Consider the following 23,081-nt stretch of genomic DNA (forward strand, 5'->3'; position numbering starts at 1 on the left):
CACACACACACTTGCAGGACAACTAGCAGCCACACATCATAATGTACACACACACACACTTGCAGGACAACTAGCAGCCACACATCATAATGTACACACACACACACTTGCAGGACAACTAGCAGCCACACATCATAATGTACACACACACACACTTGCAGGACAACTAGCAGCCACACATCATAATGTACACACACACACACTTGCAGGACAACTAGCAGCCACACATCATAATGTACACACACACACACTTGCAGGACAACTAGCAGCCACACATCATAATGTGTACACACACACACTTGCAGGACAACTAGCAGCCACACATCATAATGTGTACACACACACACACTTGCAGGACAACTAGCAGCCACACATCATAATGTGTACACACACACACACTTGCAGGACAACTAGGAGCCACACATCATAATGTACACACACACACACTTGCAGGACAACTAGCAGCCACACATCATAATGTGTACACACACACACACTTGCAGGACAACTAGCAGCCACACATCATAATGTGTACACACACACACACTTGCAGGACAACTAGGAGCCACACATCATAATGTACACACACACACACTTGCAGGACAACTAGCAGCCACACATCATAATGTACACACACACACACTTGCAGGACAACTAGCAGCCACACATCATAATGTGTACACACACACACACTTGCAGGACAACTAGCAGCCACACATCGAAATGTGTACACACACACACTTGCAGGACAACTAGCAGCCACACATCATAATGTGTACACACACACACACTTGCAGGACAACTAGCAGCCACACATCATAATGTACACACACACACACAACTAGCAGCCACACATCATAATGTGTACACACACACACTTGCAGGACAACTAGCAGCCACACATCATAATGTGTACACACACACACACTTGCAGGACAACTAGCAGCCACACATCATAATGTGTACACACACACACACTTGCAGGACAACTAGGAGCCACACATCATAATGTACACACACACACACTTGCAGGACAACTAGCAGCCACACATCATAATGTGTACACACACACACACTTGCAGGACAACTAGGAGCCACACATCATAATGTACACACACACACACTTGCAGGACAACTAGCAGCCACACATCATAATGTGTACACACACACACACTTGCAGGACAACTAGCAGCCACACATCATAATGTGTACACACACACACACTTGCAGGACAACTAGGAGCCACACATCATAATGTACACACACACACACTTGCAGGACAACTAGCAGCCACACATCATAATGTACACACACACACACTTGCAGGACAACTAGCAGCCACACATCATAATGTACACACACACACACTTGCAGGACAACTAGCAGCCACACATCATAATGTACACACACACACACTTGCAGGACAACTAGCAGCCACACATCATAATGTGTACACACACACACTTGCAGGACAACTAGCAGCCACACATCATAATGTACACACACACACACTTGCAGGACAACTAGCAGCCACACATCATAATGTGTACACACACACACACTTGCAGGACAACTAGCAGCCACACATCATAATGTGTACACACTCACACACTTGCAGGACAACTAGCAGCCACACATCATAATGTGTACACACACACACACAACTAGCAGCCACACATCATAATGTGTACACACACACACTTGCAGGACAACTAGCAGCCACACATCATAATGTGTACACACACACACACTTGCAGGACAACTAGCAGCCACACATCATAATGTGTACACACACACACACTTGCAGGACAACTAGCAGCCACACATCATAATGTGTACACACACACACACTTGCAGGACAACTAGCAGCCACACATCATAATGTGTACACACACACACACTTGCAGGACAACTAGCAGCCACACATCATAATGTACACACACACACACTTGCAGGACAACTAGCAGCCACACATCATAATGTACACACACACACACACTTGCAGGACAACTAGCAGCCACACATCATAATGTACACACACACACACTTGCAGGACAACTAGCAGCCACACATCATAATGTGTACACACACACACACTTGCAGGACAACTAGCAGCCACACATCATAATGTGTACACACACACACACTTGCAGGACAACTAGCAGCCACACATCATAATGTGTACACACACACACACTTGCAGGACAACTAGCAGCCACACATCATAATGTGTACACACACACACTTGCAGGACAACTAGCAGCCACACATCATAATGTGTACACACACACACACACACACACACACACACTTGCAGGACAACTAGCAGCCACACATCATAATGTGTACACACACACACACTTGCAGGACAACTAGCAGCCACACATCATAATGTACACACACACACACACTTGCAGGACAACTAGCAGCCACACATCATAATGTGTACACACACACACACTTGCAGGACAACTAGCAGCCACACATCATAATGTGTACACACACACACACTTGCAGGACAACTAGCAGCCACACATCATAATGTACACACACACACACTTGCAGGACAACTAGCAGCCACACATCATAATGTACACACACACACACACTTGCAGGACAACTAGCAGCCACACATCATAATGTGTACACACACACTCACTTGCAGGACAACTAGCAGCCACACATCATAATGTGTACACACACACACACTTGCAGGACAACTAGCAGCCACACATCATAATGTGTACACACACACACACACTTGCAGGACAACTAGCAGCCACACATCATAATGTGTACACACACACACTTGCAGGACAACTAGCAGCCACACATCATAATGTGTACACACACACACTTGCAGGACAACTAGCAGCCACACATCATAATGTGTACACACACACACACACACTTGCAGGACAACTAGCAGCCACACATCATAATGTGTACACACACACACACTTGCAGGACAACTAGCAGCCACACATCATAATGTACACACACACACACACAACTAGCAGCCACACATCATAATGTGTACACACACACACACTTGCAGGACAACTAGCAGCCACACATCATAATGTGTACACACACACACACTTGCAGGACAACTAGCAGCCACACATCATAATGTACACACACACACACTTGCAGGACAACTAGCAGCCACACATCATAATGTGTACACACACACACACTTGCAGGACAACTAGCAGCCACACATCATAATGTGTACACACACACACTTGCAGGACAACTAGCAGCCACACATCATAATGTGTACACACACACACACTTGCAGGACAACTAGCAGCCACACATCATAATGTACACACACACACACTTGCAGGACAACTAGCAGCCACACATCATAATGTGTACACACACACACACTTGCAGGACAACTAGCAGCCACACATCATAATGTACACACACACACACTTGCAGGACAACTAGCAGCCACACATCATAATGTGTACACACACACACTTGCAGGACAACTAGCAGCCACACATCATAATGTGTACACACACACACACTTGCAGGACAACTAGCAGCCACACATCATAATGTGTACACACACACACTTGCAGGACAACTAGCAGCCACACATCATAATGTGTACACACACACACACTTGCAGGACAACTAGCAGCCACACATCATAATGTGTACACACACACACACACTTGCAGGACAACTAGCAGCCACACATCATAATGTACACACACACACACACTTGCAGGACAACTAGCAGCCACACATCATAATGTGTACACACACACACACACTTGCAGGACAACTAGCAGCCACACATCATAATGTGTACACACACACACACTTGCAGGACAACTAGCAGCCACACATCATAATGTACACACACACACACTTGCAGGACAACTAGCAGCCACACATCATAATGTACACACACACACACTTGCGGGACAACTAGCAGCCACACATCATAATGTACACACACACACACACTTGCAGGACAACTAGCAGCCACACATCATAATGTACACACACACACACACTTGCAGGACAACTAGCAGCCACACATCATAATGTGTACACACACACACACACTTGCAGGACAACTAGCAGCCACACATCATAATGTACACACACACACACACTTGCAGGACAACTAGCAGCCACACATCATAATGTGTACACACACACACACTTGCAGGACAACTAGCAGCCACACATCATAATGTGTACACACACACACACTTGCAGGACAACTAGCAGCCACACATCATAATGTGTACACACACACACACTTGCAGGACAACTAGCAGCCACACATCATAATGTGTACACACACACACTTGCAGGACAACTAGCAGCCACACATCATAATGTGTACACACACACACACTTGCAGGACAACTAGCAGCCACACATCATAATGTACACACACACACACTTGCAGGACAACTAGCAGCCACACATCATAATGTGTACACACACACACACTTGCAGGACAACTAGCAGCCACACATCATAATGTACACACACACACACTTGCAGGACAACTAGCAGCCACACATCATAATGTGTACACACACACACACTTGCAGGACAACTAGCAGCCACACATCATAATGTGTACACACACACACACTTGCAGGACAACTAGCAGCCACACATCATAATGTGTACACACACACACTTGCAGGACAACTAGCAGCCACACATCATAATGTGTACACACACACACACTTGCAGGACAACTAGCAGCCACACATCATAATGTGTACACACACACACTTGCAGGACAACTAGCAGCCACACATCATAATGTGTACACACACACACAACTAGCAGCCACACATCATAATGTGTACACACACACACACTTGCAGGACAACTAGCAGCCACACATCATAATGTGTACACACACACACACACTTGCAGGACAACTAGCAGCCACACATCATAATGTACACACACACACACTTGCGGGACAACTAGCAGCCACACATCATAATGTACACACACACACACTTGCAGGACAACTAGCAGCCACACATCATAATGTGTACACACACACACACTTGCAGGACAACTAGCAGCCACACATCATAATGTGTACACACACACACACTTGCAGGACAACTAGCAGCCACACATCATAATGTGTACACACACACACTTGCAGGACAACTAGCAGCCACACATCATAATGTGTACACACACACACACTTGCAGGACAACTAGCAGCCACACATCATAATGTGTACACACACACACACTTGCAGGACAACTAGCAGCCACACATCATAATGTGTACACACACACACACTTGCAGGACAACTAGCAGCCACACATCATAATGTACACACACACACACTTGCAGGACAACTAGCAGCCACACATCATAATGTACACACACACACACACTTGCAGGACAACTAGCAGCCACACATCATAATGTGTACACACACACACACTTGCAGGACAACTAGCAGCCACACATCATAATGTGTACACACACACACACTTGCAGGACAACTAGCAGCCACACATCATAATGTGTACACACACACACACTTGCAGGACAACTAGCAGCCACACATCATAATGTGTACACACACACACACACTTGCAGGACAACTAGCAGCCACACATCATAATGTACACACACACACACACTTGCAGGACAACTAGCAGCCACACATCATAATGTGTACACACACACACACACTTGCAGGACAACTAGCAGCCACACATCATAATGTACACAGACACACACACTTGCAGGACAACTAGCAGCCACACATCATAATGTGTACACACACACACACTTGCAGGACAACTAGCAGCCACACATCATAATGTGTACACACACACACACACTTGCAGGACAACTAGCAGCCACACATCATAATGTACACACACACACACACTTGCAGGACAACTAGCAGCCACACATCATAATGTGTACACACACACACACTTGCAGGACAACTAGCAGCCACACATCATAATGTGTACACACACACACACTTGCAGGACAACTAGCAGCCACACATCATAATGTGTACACACACACACACTTGCAGGACAACTAGCAGCCACACATCATAATGTGTACACACACACACACTTGCAGGACAACTAGCAGCCACACATCATAATGTGTACACACACACACACTTGCAGGACAACTAGCAGCCACACATCATAATGTACACACACACACACAACTAGCAGCCACACATCATAATGTACACACACACACACACTTGCAGGACAACTAGCAGCCACACATCATAATGTACACACACACACACTTGCAGGACAACTAGCAGCCACACATCATAATGTGTACACACACACACACTTGCAGGACAACTAGCAGCCACACATCATAATGTGTACACACACACACACTTGCAGGACAACTAGCAGCCACACATCATAATGTGTACACACACACACACTTGCAGGACAACTAGCAGCCACACATCATAATGTGTACACACACACACTTGCAGGACAACTAGCAGCCACACATCATAATGTGTACACACACACACACTTGCAGGACAACTAGCAGCCACACATCATAATGTGTACACACACACACACACACACACACACACTTGCAGGACAACTAGCAGCCACACATCATAATGTACACACACACACACTTGCAGGACAACTAGCAGCCACACATCATAATGTACACACACACACACACTTGCAGGACAACTAGCAGCCACACATCATAATGTGTACACACACACACACTTGCAGGACAACTAGCAGCCACACATCATAATGTGTACACACACACACACACACACACACACACACTTGCAGGACAACTAGCAGCCACACATCATAATGTACACACACACACACTTGCAGGACAACTAGCAGCCACACATCATAATGTACACACACACACACACTTGCAGGACAACTAGCAGCCACACATCATAATGTGTACACACACACACACTTGCAGGACAACTAGCAGCCACACATCATAATGTGTACACACACACACACTTGCAGGACAACTAGCAGCCACACATCATAATGTACACACACACACACTTGCAGGACAACTAGCAGCCACACATCATAATGTACACACACACACACTTGCAGGACAACTAGCAGCCACACATCATAATGTACACACACACACACACTTGCAGGACAACTAGCAGCCACACATCATAATGTGTACACACACACACACTTGCAGGACAACTAGCAGCCACACATCATAATGTGTACACACACACACACTTGCAGGACAACTAGCAGCCACACATCATAATGTGTACACACACACACACACTTGCAGGACAACTAGCAGCCACACATCATAATGTGTACACACACACACTTGCAGGACAACTAGCAGCCACACATCATAATGTGTACACACACACACACACACTTGCAGGACAACTAGCAGCCACACATCATAATGTGTACACACACACACACTTGCAGGACAACTAGCAGCCACACATCATAATGTACACACACACACACAACTAGCAGCCACACATCATAATGTGTACACACACACACACTTGCAGGACAACTAGCAGCCACACATCATAATGTGTACACACACACACACTTGCAGGACAACTAGCAGCCACACATCATAATGTACACACACACACACTTGCAGGACAACTAGCAGCCACACATCATAATGTACACACACACACACTTGCAGGACAACTAGCAGCCACACATCATAATGTGTACACACACACACTTGCAGGACAACTAGCAGCCACACATCATAATGTGTACACACACACACACTTGCAGGACAACTAGCAGCCACACATCATAATGTACACACACACACACTTGCAGGACAACTAGCAGCCACACATCATAATGTACACACACACACACTTGCAGGACAACTAGCAGCCACACATCATAATGTACACACACACACACTTGCAGGACAACTAGCAGCCACACATCATAATGTACACACACACACACTTGCAGGACAACTAGCAGCCACACATCATAATGTACACACACACACACACTTGCAGGACAACTAGCAGCCACACATCATAATGTACACACACACACACTTGCAGGACAACTAGCAGCCACACATCATAATGTGTACACACACACACTTGCAGGACAACTAGCAGCCACACATCATAATGTGTACACACACACACACACTTGCAGGACAACTAGCAGCCACACATCATAATGTACACACACACACACTTGCAGGACAACTAGCAGCCACACATCATAATGTGTACACACACACACACTTGCAGGACAACTAGCAGCCACACATCATAATGTGTACACACACACACACTTGCAGGACAACTAGCAGCCACACATCATAATGTGTACACACACACACACTTGCAGGACAACTAGCAGCCACACATCATAATGTGTACACACACACACACTTGCAGGACACAGCTCTTGCAACAAGCAGCCACACATCATAATGTGTACACAGACACACAACTAGCAGCCACACATCATAATGTGTACACACACACACACTTGCATTACAACTAGCAGCCACACATCATAATGTGTACACACTCACACACACACACACACACACTTGCAGGACACAGCTCTTGCAACAAGCAGCCACACATCATAATGTGTACACAGACACACAACTAGCAGCCACACATCATAATGTGTACACACACACACACTTGCAGGACAACTAGCAGCCACACATCATAATGTGTACACAGACACACAACTAGCAGCCACACATCATAATGTGTACACACACACACACTTGCAGGACAACTAGCAGCCACACATCATAATGTACACACACACACACACTTGCAGGACAACTAGCAGCCACACATCATAATGTGTACACACACACACACTTGCAGGACAACTAGCAGCCACACATCATAATGTGTACACACACACACACTTGCAGGACAACTAGCAGCCACACATCATAATGTACACACACACACACTTGCAGGACAACTAGCAGCCACACATCATAATGTACACACACACACACTTGCAGGACAACTAGCAGCCACACATCATAATGTGTACACACACACACTTGCAGGACAACTAGCAGCCACACATCATAATGTGTACACACACACACAACTAGCAGCCACACATCATAATGTGTACACACACACACTTGCAGGACAACTAGCAGCCACACATCATAATGTGTACACACACACACAACTAGCAGCCACACATCATAATGTACACACACACACACTTGCAGGACAACTAGCAGCCACACATCATAATGTGTACACACACACACAACTAGCAGCCACACATCATAATGTACACACACACACACTTGCAGGACAACTAGCAGCCACACATCATAATGTGTACACACACACACACTTGCAGGACAACTAGGAGCCACACATCATAATGTACACACACACACACTTGCAGGACAACTAGCAGCCACACATCATAATGTACACACACACACACTTGCAGGACAACTAGCAGCCACACATCATAATGTGTACACACACACACACTTGCAGGACAACTAGCAGCCACACATCATAATGTGTACACACACACACACTTGCAGGACAACTAGGAGCCACACATCATAATGTACACACACACACACTTGCAGGACAACTAGCAGCCACACATCATAATGTACACACACACACACTTGCAGGACAACTAGCAGCCACACATCATAATGTGTACACACACACACACTTGCAGGACAACTAGCAGCCACACATCATAATGTGTACACACACACACTTGCAGGACAACTAGCAGCCACACATCATAATGTGTACACACACACACACTTGCAGGACAACTAGCAGCCACACATCATAATGTACACACACACACACAACTAGCAGCCACACATCATAATGTGTACACACACACACTTGCAGGACAACTAGCAGCCACACATCATAATGTGTACACACACACACACTTGCAGGACAACTAGCAGCCACACATCATAATGTGTACACACACACACACTTGCAGGACAACTAGCAGCCACACATCATAATGTACACACACACACACACACAACTAGCAGCCACACATCATAATGTGTACACACACACACACTTGCAGGACAACTAGCAGCCACACATCATAATGTGTACACACACACACACTTGCAGGACAACTAGCAGCCACACATCATAATGTACACACACACACACTTGCAGGACAACTAGCAGCCACACATCATAATGTGTACACACACACACACTTGCAGGACACAGCTCTTGCAACTAGCAGCCACACATCATAATGTGTACACACACACACACACACACACACACACACACTTGCAGGACACAGCTCTTGCAACTAGCAGCCACACATCATAATGTGTACACACTCACACACACACACACTTGCAGGACACAGCTCTTGCAACAAGCAGCCACACATCATAATGTGTACACAGACACACAACTAGCAGCCACACATCATAATGTGTACACACACACACACTTGCATTACAACTAGCAGCCACACATCATAATGTGTACACACTCACACACACACACACACACACTTGCAGGACACAGCTCTTGCAACAAGCAGCCACACATCATAATGTGTACACAGACACACAACTAGCAGCCACACATCATAATGTGTACACACACACACACTTGCAGGACAACTAGCAGCCACACATCATAATGTGTACACAGACACACAACTAGCAGCCACACATCATAATGTGTACACACACACACACTTGCAGGACAACTAGCAGCCACACATCATAATGTGTACACACACACACACTTGCAGGACAACTAGCAGCCACACATCATAATGTGTACACACACACACACTTGCATTACAACTAGCAGCCACACATCATAATGTGTACACACTCACACACACACACACACACACTTGCAGGACACAGCTCTTGCAACAAGCAGCCACACATCATAATGTGTACACAGACACACAACTAGCAGCCACACATCATAATGTGTACACACACACACACTTGCATTACAACTAGCAGCCACACATCATAATGTGTACACACTCACACACACACACACACACACTTGCAGGACACAGCTCTTGCAACAAGCAGCCACACATCATAATGTGTACACAGACACACAACTAGCAGCCACACATCATAATGTGTACACACACACACACTTGCAGGACAACTAGCAGCCACACATCATAATGTGTACACAGACACACAACTAGCAGCCACACATCATAATGTGTACACACACACACACTTGCAGGACAACTAGCAGCCACACATCATAATGTACACACACACACACACTTGCAGGACAACTAGCAGCCACACATCATAATGTGTACACACACACACACTTGCAGGACAACTAGCAGCCACACATCATAATGTGTACACACACACACACTTGCAGGACAACTAGCAGCCACACATCATAATGTACACACACACACACTTGCAGGACAACTAGCAGCCACACATCATAATGTACACACACACACACTTGCAGGACAACTAGCAGCCACACATCATAATGTGTACACACACACACTTGCAGGACAACTAGCAGCCACACATCATAATGTGTACACACACACACAACTAGCAGCCACACATCATAATGTGTACACTCACACACTTGCAGGACAACTAGCAGCCACACATCATAATGTGTACACACACACACAACTAGCAGCCACACATCATAATGTACACACACACACACTTGCAGGACAACTAGCAGCCACACATCATAATGTGTACACACACACACAACTAGCAGCCACACATCATAATGTACACACACACACACTTGCAGGACAACTAGCAGCCACACATCATAATGTGTACACACACACACACTTGCAGGACAACTAGGAGCCACACATCATAATGTACACACACACACACTTGCAGGACAACTAGCAGCCACACATCATAATGTACACACACACACACTTGCAGGACAACTAGCAGCCACACATCATAATGTGTACACACACACACACTTGCAGGACAACTAGCAGCCACACATCATAATGTGTACACACACACACACTTGCAGGACAACTAGGAGCCACACATCATAATGTACACACACACACACTTGCAGGACAACTAGCAGCCACACATCATAATGTACACACACACACACTTGCAGGACAACTAGCAGCCACACATCATAATGTGTACACACACACACACTTGCAGGACAACTAGCAGCCACACATCATAATGTGTACACACACACACTTGCAGGACAACTAGCAGCCACACATCATAATGTGTACACACACACACACTTGCAGGACAACTAGCAGCCACACATCATAATGTACACACACACACACAACTAGCAGCCACACATCATAATGTACACACACACACACTTGCAGGACAACTAGCAGCCACACATCATAATGTGTACACACACACACACTTGCAGGACAACTAGCAGCCACACATCATAATGTGTACACACACACACACTTGCAGGACAACTAGCAGCCACACATCATAATGTACACACACACACACACACAACTAGCAGCCACACATCATAATGTGTACACACACACACACTTGCAGGACAACTAGCAGCCACACATCATAATGTGTACACACACACACACTTGCAGGACAACTAGCAGCCACACATCATAATGTACACACACACACACTTGCAGGACAACTAGCAGCCACACATCATAATGTGTACACACACACACACTTGCAGGACAACTAGCAGCCACACATCATAATGTGTACACACACACACACTTGCAGGACAACTAGCAGCCACACATCATAATGTGTACACACACACACACTTGCAGGACAACTAGCAGCCACACATCATAATGTACACACACACACACTTGCAGGACAACTAGCAGCCACACATCATAATGTGTACACACACACACACTTGCAGGACACAGCTCTTGCAACTAGCAGCCACACATCATAATGTGTACACACACACACACACACACACACACACTTGCAGGACACAGCTCTTGCAACTAGCAGCCACACATCATAATGTGTACACACTCACACACACACACACTTGCAGGACACAGCTCTTGCAACAAGCAGCCACACATCATAATGTGTACACAGACACACAACTAGCAGCCACACATCATAATGTGTACACACACACACACTTGCATTACAACTAGCAGCCACACATCATAATGTGTACACACTCACACACACACACACACACACTTGCAGGACACAGCTCTTGCAACAAGCAGCCACACATCATAATGTGTACACAGACACACAACTAGCAGCCACACATCATAATGTGTACACACACACACACTTGCAGGACAACTAGCAGCCACACATCATAATGTGTACACAGACACACAACTAGCAGCCACACATCATAATGTGTACACACACACACACTTGCAGGACAACTAGCAGCCACACATCATAATGTGTACACACACACACACTTGCAGGACAACTAGCAGCCACACATCATAATGTGTACACACACACACACTTGCATTACAACTAGCAGCCACACATCATAATGTGTACACACTCACACACACACACACACACACTTGCAGGACACAGCTCTTGCAACAAGCAGCCACACATCATAATGTGTACACAGACACACAACTAGCAGCCACACATCATAATGTGTACACACACACACACTTGCATTACAACTAGCAGCCACACATCATAATGTGTACACACTCACACACACACACACACACACTTGCAGGACACAGCTCTTGCAACAAGCAGCCACACATCATAATGTGTACACAGACACACAACTAGCAGCCACACATCATAATGTGTACACACACACACACTTGCAGGACAACTAGCAGCCACACATCATAATGTGTACACAGACACACAACTAGCAGCCACACATCATAATGTGTACACACACACACACTTGCAGGACAACTAGCAGCCACACATCATAATGTGTACACACACACACACTTGCAGGACAACTAGCAGCCACACATCATAATGTGTACACACACACACACTTGCATTACAACTAGCAGCCACACATCATAATGTACACACACACACACTTGCAGGACAACTAGCAGCCACACATCATAATGTGTACACACACACACACTTGCAGGACAACTAGCAGCCACACATCATAATGTACACACACACACACACTTGCAGGACAACTAGCAGCCACACATCATAATGTACACACACACACACTTGCAGGACAACTAGCAGCCACACATCATAATGTGTACACACACACACACTTGCAGGACAACTAGCAGCCACACATCATAATGTGTACACACACACACACTTGCAGGACAACTAGCAGCCACACATCATAATGTGTACACACACACACACTTGCATTACAACTAGCAGCCACACATCATAATGTGTACACACTCACACACACACACACACACACTTGCAGGACACAGCTCTTGCAACAAGCAGCCACACATCATAATGTGTACACAGACACACAACTAGCAGCCACACATCATAATGTGTACACACACACACACTTGCATTACAACTAGCAGCCACACATCATAATGTGTACACACTCACACACACACACACACACACTTGCAGGACACAGCTCTTGCAACAAGCAGCCACACATCATAATGTGTACACAGACACACAACTAGCAGCCACACATCATAATGTGTACACACACACACACTTGCAGGACAACTAGCAGCCACACATCATAATGTGTACACAGACACACAACTAGCAGCCACACATCATAATGTGTACACACACACACACTTGCAGGACAACTAGCAGCCACACATCATAATGTACACACACACACACACTTGCAGGACAACTAGCAGCCACACATCATAATGTGTACACACACACACACTTGCAGGACAACTAGCAGCCACACATCATAATGTGTACACACTCACACACACACACACACACACTTGCAGGACACAGCTCTTGCAACAAGCAGCCACACATCATAATGTGTACACACTCACACAACTAGCAGCCACACATCATAATGTGTACACACACACACACTTGCAGGACACAGCTCTTGCAACTAGCAGCCACACATCATAATGTGTACACACTCACACACACACACACACACACTTCCAGGACACAGCTCTTGCAACTAGCAGCCACACATCATAATGTGTACACACTCACACAACTAGCAGCCACACATCATAATGTGTACACACACACACACTTGCAGGACAACTAGCAGCCACACATCATAATGTGTACACACACACACACTTGCAGGACAACTAGCAGCCACACATCATAATGTGTACACACACACACACTTGCAGGACAACTAGCAGCCACACATCATAATGTGTACACACACACACACTTGCAGGACAACTAGCAGCCACACATCATAATGTGTACACACACACACACTTGCAGGACAACTAGCAGCCACACATCATAATGTGTACACACACACACACTTGCAGGACAACTAGCAGCCACACATCATAATGTGTACACACACACACACTTGCAGGACAACTAGCAGCCACACATCATAATGTGTACACACACACACTTGCAGGACAACTAGCAGCCACACATCATAATGTGTACACACACACACACTTGCAGGACAACTAGCAGCCACACATCATAATGTACACACACACACACTTGCAGGACAACTAGCAGCCACACATCATAATGTGTACACACACACACACTTGCAGGACAACTAGCAGCCACACATCATAATGTACACACACACACACTTGCAGGACAACTAGCAGCCACACATCATAATGTACACACACACACACTTGCAGGACAACTAGCAGCCACACATCATAATGTGTACACACACACACTTGCAGGACAACTAGCAGCCACACATCATAATGTGTACACACACACACACTTGCAGGACAACTAGCAGCCACACATCATAATGTACACACACACACACTTGCAGGACAACTAGCAGCCACACATCATAATGTGTACACACACACACACTTGCAGGACAACTAGCAGCCACACATCATAATGTGTACACACACACACACTTGCAGGACAACTAGCAGCCACACATCATAATGTACACACACACACACTTGCAGGACAACTAGCAGCCACACATCATAATGTGTACACACACACACACTTGCAGGACAACTAGCAGCCACACATCATAATGTGTACACACACACACACTTGCAGGACAACTAGCAGCCACACATCATAATGTGTACACACACACACACTTGCAGGACAACTAGCAGCCACACATCATAATGTACACACACACACACTTGCAGGACAACTAGCAGCCACACATCATAATGTGTACACACACACACACTTGCAGGACAACTAGCAGCCACACATCATAATGTGTACACACACACACACTTGCAGGACAACTAGCAGCCACACATCATAATGTGTACACACACACACTTGCAGGACAACTAGCAGCCACACATCATAATGTGTACACACACACACACTTGCAGGACAACTAGCAGCCACACATCATAATGTACACACACACACACTTGCAGGACAACTAGCAGCCACACATCATAATGTGTACACACACACACACTTGCAGGACAACTAGCAGCCACACATCATAATGTGTACACACACACACACTTGCAGGACAACTAGCAGCCACACATCATAATGTACACACACACACACTCGCAGGACAACTAGCAGCCACACATCATAATGTGTACACACACACACACTTGCAGGACAACTAGCAGCCACACATCATAATGTGTACACACACACACACTTGCAGGACAACTAGCAGCCACACATCATAATGTGTACACACACACACACTTGCAGGACAACTAGCAGCCACACATCATAATGTGTACACACACACACACACACACACAACTAGCAGCCACACATCATAATGTGTACACACACACACACACACACACACACACACACACACACAACTAGCAGCCACACATCATAATGTGTACACACACACACACACACACACACACACACACACACACACACACACACACACAACTAGCAGCCACACATCATAATGTGTACACACACACACACACACACACACACAACTAGCAGCCACACATCATAATGTGTACACACACACACACACACACACACACAACTAGCAGCCACACATCATAATGTGTACACACACACACACACACACACACACAACTAGCAGCCACACATCATAATGTGTACACACACACACACACACACACACACACACACACACACAACTAGCAGCCACACATCATAATGTGTACACACACACACACACACACACACAACTAGCAGCCACACATCATAATGTGTACACACACACACACACACACACACACAACTAGCAGCCACACATCATAATGTGTACACACACACACACACACACACACACAACTAGCAGCCACACATCATAATGTGTACACACACACACACACACACACACACAACTAGCAGCCACACATCATAATGTGTACACACACACACACACACACACACACAACTAGCAGCCACACATCATAATGTGTACACACACACACACACACACACACACACACACACACACAACTAGCAGCCACACATCATAATGTGTACACACACACACACACACACACACAACTAGCAGCCACACATCATAATGTGTACACACACACACACACACACACACACACACACACAACTAGCAGCCACACATCATAATGTGTACACACACACACACACACACACAACTAGCAGCCACAAATCATAATGTGTACACACACACACACACACACACACACACACACACACAACTAGCAGCCACACATCATAATGTGTACACACACACACACACACACACACACACACACAACTAGCAGCCACACATCATAATGTGTAGACACACACACACACACACACACACACACACACACACACACACACACACACACACACACACACAACTAGCAGCCACACATCATAATGTGTACACACACACACACACACACACACACACACACACACACACACACACACACAACTAGCAGCCACACATCATAATGTGTACACACACACACACACACACACACACACACACACAACTAGCAGCCACTACTGCAGTGATGGATTTCATGTTTTATCTTTAAGGAAAAAAATATTGGGCAGCCATCAAATGTGCTTGAAATGTAGGATTTTTAAAATACATTTTCCATTTGTTTTCTACCGCTTGTCCGTCTCAGGCTCATGGGAGCCGGGGGTGCTGCAGCCTTTTTTAGTAGCATTCGGGCGGAAGGCGGAATACACCCTGGACAAGTTGCCACCTTGTCTTTGTTTAATTGGCCCTGGAGAGTTGAGTTGAGTTCCAGTTTCAGTTTGAGTTCCACTTCTGCAGCCCTTTGAGACACTAGTGATTTCGGGCTATATAAATAAACATTGATTGATTGATTGATTGATTTCATTACAGCATGTCCGAAAAGGAGTAGGAAGATGCAGAACTTCTTCAATCCTGCCCCTTTTCATACCATAGCAATATTATCCCATTTCCTTCTTCTCTGTAACAGAGCAGTGAACAAATCAATTATATCACATAGTAAGCATACAAATATTAAATACATAAATAATCCTCGTCTCAATAAAAATCCAAAAGGGTTGGAGATGTTCATCACAAGTTCTGTGACTGTGCTTCCCCTGGATGCCACTCTGTTTTTTGAAGTTTTCTAGGAAGTGCATTTTTCAGCTAGTTGTACTGAAGCTTTTGTGAGACAGAAGAAGATTTAAATATAAATGTATTAATCTCAATTGAATGCTGGCTTCCTCAGGGTTCCTAATGTAAAGGTGCAAAGAATGGTCAAATGGGGCGGTATAGCTGGGCTGGTCGAGTGGTCGAGGGTTGCAGGTTCGATCCCTGCTTCCGCCATCCTAGTCACTGCCATTGTGTCCTTGGGCAAGACACTTGACCCACCTGCTCCCAGTGCCACCCACACTGCTTTAAATGTAAAAATGAGATCTTGGCTTTCACTATGTAAAGCGCTTTGAGTCACTAGAGAAAAAGCGCTATATAAATATAATTCACTTCACAAAAAGGCTTGAAATGTTTCGTGTGTAAGATTAGCTTTTCTTGTGTGAGGCAAATGCATGCACATGTGTCATGGCCAATTATGCAAATGACATGACGACATCACGAGCATATTTAAGTGAAGCGCATGAAAGTGTTTTTCACTACCTCTTGCACATCTTTTTTGTCACTCAGGCCGCTGGAGCGCGGGTGGCGTAAAGCCAAAGAAGGAACACCCGGCCCCCCGAAGGTGCCCCTGCGCCAGGAGGTGGTGAGCATCAACGGGCAGCGGCGCGGCCAGCGGATCGTGGTGCCCGTCAAGAAGCTTTTCGCCCGGGAGAAGAGGCCCTACGGACTGGGGATGGTCGGCAAGCTGACCAACCGCACGTACCGCAAGCGCATCGACAGCTACGTGAAGAGACAGATAGAAGACATGGACGACCACAGGTGCGTCCTTTCACACGCACACGCACCTCCTCGGATGACCTCATCAACTCTCCCCTTCCTGCAGGCCTTTTTTTACCTACTGGATCACCTTTGTCCACTTGCTCATCACGGTCCTGGCGCTCTGCATCTACGGCATCGCACCGGTGGGCTTCTCCCAGCACGAGACCGTGGATTCTGTAAGTCCGCAATCGTGAGAAGGGATTACAGTCCGGAGGTAAATGATGGTGTGGAGGGAGGAGGTCAACCTCGGCAGACCAACGTAGGTAAACACAGGCAGAAGACGGGAAACGAGGTGCTTAACAGGTCAAAGTTGCTATAAAGTAGCTAAACGTGGGCAGAAGAAAGTAAACAAGTAGGTAAACATGGGTAAAATATGGTATAGAGAAGGTAAACAGGCAGAAGAAGGTAAACAAGTCATATGTCAAATATGGTGTAAAGTTGGTAAGCCTAAGTAGAATAAGGTAAGCATAGGTCAAAGATGGCATCAAGTAGGTAAACATAGGCAGACGAAGGTAAATGAGTAGGGAAACATGTGGTATAGAGAAGGTAAACAGGCAGAAGAAGGTAAACAAGTCAGTAAACATGGGTGAAATATGGTAGAAAGTAAATAAACAGGCAGAAGAAGGTAGACGTAGGTAAAAGGTGGCATAAAATAGAAGGTAAACAAGTACACAAAAATAGGCAGAAAAAGGTGAAAAAAACATAGATAGAAATGGTATAGAGTAGGTAAACATAGTGGTAAGAAGGTTAAAAGCAAAAGTAGGTATACATGGGTAAAAGATGGTTGAAAAAAGGTAGGTAAATGATGGTATAGAGTAGGTAAACATAGGCAGAAAAAGGTAAGACAAAGTAGGTCAACAGGTGAAAGATGTTTAAAAAAGTAGGTGAACATAGGTCAGGGATGGTATAGAGTAGGTAAACATATGCAGAAGAAGGCAACAAAGTAGGTCAAATAAAGTTTAAAAATATCAGTAAAAGATGGTAAAAAACAAGTTGGTCAAAGGTGGTATAGAGTAGGTAAACACGGGCAGGAGAAGGTAAGACAAAGTAGGTCAACAGGTGAAAGATGTTTAAAAAAGTAGGTGAACATAGGTCAGGGATGGTATAGAGTAGGTAAACACAGGCAGGAGAAGGTAAGACAAAGTAGGTCAACAGGTGAAAGATGTTTAAAAAAGTAGGTGAACATAGGCCAGGGATGGTATAGAGTAGGTAAACACAGGCAGGAGAAGGTAAGACAAAGTAGGTCAACAGGTGAAAGATGTTTAAAAAAGTAGGTGAACATAGGTCAGGGATGGTATAGAGTAGGTAAACATATGCAGAAGAAGGTAAGACAAAGTAGGTCAAATAAAGTTTAAAAATATCAGTAAAAGATGGTAAAAAACAAGTTGGTCAAAGATGGTATAGAGTAGGTAAACACGGGCAGGAGAAGGTAAGACAAAGTAGGTCAACAGGTGAAAGATGTTTAAAAAAGTAGGTGAACATAGGTCAGGGATGGTATAGAGTAGGTAAACACAGGCAGGAGAAGGTAAGACAAAGTAGGTCAACAGGTGAAAGATGTTTAAAAAAGTAGGTGAACATAGGTCAGGGATGGTATAGAGTAGGTAAACACAGGCAGGAGAAGGTAAGACAAAGTAGGTCAACAGGTGAAAGATGTTTAAAAAAGTAGGTGAACATAGGTCAGGGATGGTATGGAGTAGGTAAACACAGGCAGGAGAAGGTAAGACAAAGTAGGTCAACAGGTGAAAGATGTTTAAAAAAGTAGGTGAACATAGGTCAGGGATGGTATGGAGTAGGTAAACACAGGCAGGAGAAGGTAAGACAAAGTAGGTCAACAGGTGAAAGATGTTTAAAAAAGTAGGTGAACATAGGCCAGGGATGGTATAGAGTAGGTAAACACAGGCAGGAGAAGGTAAGACAAAGTAGGTCAACAGGTGAAAGATGTTTAAAAAAGTAGGTGAACATAGGTCAGGGATGGTATGGAGTAGGTAAACACAGGCAGGAGAAGGTAAGACAAAGTAGGTCAACAGGTGAAAGATGTTTAAAAAAGTAGGTGAACATAGGTCAGGGATGGTATAGAGTAGGTAAACACAGGCAGAAGAAGGCAACAAAGTAGGTCAAATAAAGTTTAAAAATATCAGTAAAAGATGGTAAAAAACAAGTTGGTCAAAGATGGTATAGAGTAGGTAAACACGAGCAGGAGAAGGCAAGACAAAGTAGGTCAACAGGTGAAAGATGTTTAAAAAAGTAGGTGAACATAGGTCAGGGATGGTATGGAGTAGGTAAACACAGGCAGGAGAAGGTAAGACAAAGTAGGTCAACAGGTGAAAGATGTTTAAAAAAGTAGGTGAACATAGGTCAGGGATGGTATAGAGTAGGTAAACACAGGCAGGAGAAGGTAAGACAAAGTAGGTCAACAGGTGAAAGATGTTTAAAAAAGTAGGTGAACATAGGTCAGGGATGGTATAGAGTAGGTAAACACAGGCAGAAGAAGGCAACAAAGTAGGTCAAATAAAGTTTAAAAATATCAGTAAAAGATGGTAAAAAACAAGTTGGTCAAAGATGGTATAGAGTAGGTAAACACGAGCAGGAGAAGGCAAGACAAAGTAGGTCAACAGGTGAAAGATGTTTAAAAAAGTAGGTGAACATAGGTCAGGGATGGTATGGAGTAGGTAAACACAGGCAGGAGAAGGTAAGACAAAGTAGGTCAACAGGTGAAAGATGTTTAAAAAAGTAGGTGAACATAGGTCAGGGATGGTATAGAGTAGGTAAACACAGGCAGGAGAAGGTAAGACAAAGTAGGTCAACAGGTGAAAGATGTTTAAAAAAGTAGGTGAACATAGGTCAGGGATGGTATAGAGTAGGTAAACACAGGCAGGAGACGGGAAACGAGGTGCTTAACAGGTCAAAGTTGCTATAAAGTAGCTAAACGTGGGCAGAAGAAAGTAAACAAGTAGGTAAACATGGGTAAAATATGGTATAGAGAAGGTAAACAGGCAGAAGAAGGTAAACAAGTCATATGTCAAATATGGTGTAAAGTTGGTAAGCCTAAGTAGAATAAGGTAAGCATAGGTCAAAGATGGCATCAAGTGGGTAAACATAGGCAGACGAAGGTAAATGAGTAGGGAAACATGTGGTATAGAGAAGGTAAACAGGCAGAAGAAGGTAAACAAGTCATATGTCAAATATGGTGTAAAGTTGGTAAGCCTAAGTAGAATAAGGTAAGCATAGGTCAAAGATGGCATCAAGTGGGTAAACATAGGCAGACGAAGGTAAATGAGTAGGGAAACATGTGGTATAGAGAAGGTAAACAGGCAGAAGAAGGTAAACAAGTCAGTAAACATGGGTGAAATATGGTAGAAAGTAAATAAACAGGCAGAAGAAGGTAGACGTAGGTAAAAGGTGGCATAAAATAGAAGGTAAACAAGTACACAAAAATAGGCAGAAAAAGGTGAAAAAAACAGATAGAAATGGTATAGAGTAGGTAAACATAGTGGTAAGAAG

At 44.9% G+C, this 23,081-nt stretch overlaps 1 protein-coding gene across 1 annotated transcript in view; it reads left to right on the forward strand.

Moving 5' to 3' along the window:
• The window catches only part of LOC133555734 (inactive rhomboid protein 1-like), a 68,341-nt gene that overhangs the window by 5,431 nt on the left and 39,829 nt on the right, over positions 1-23,081 (forward strand). The window contains 2 exon segments of the mRNA XM_061905044.1: positions 19,329-19,580; positions 19,645-19,756. Coding sequence (XP_061761028.1) covers positions 19,329-19,580; positions 19,645-19,756 — 364 coding nt within the window.

Source organism: Nerophis ophidion, linkage group LG07, assembly GCF_033978795.1.
Source record: "Nerophis ophidion isolate RoL-2023_Sa linkage group LG07, RoL_Noph_v1.0, whole genome shotgun sequence".
Lineage (NCBI taxonomy): Eukaryota > Metazoa > Chordata > Actinopteri > Syngnathiformes > Syngnathidae > Nerophis > Nerophis ophidion.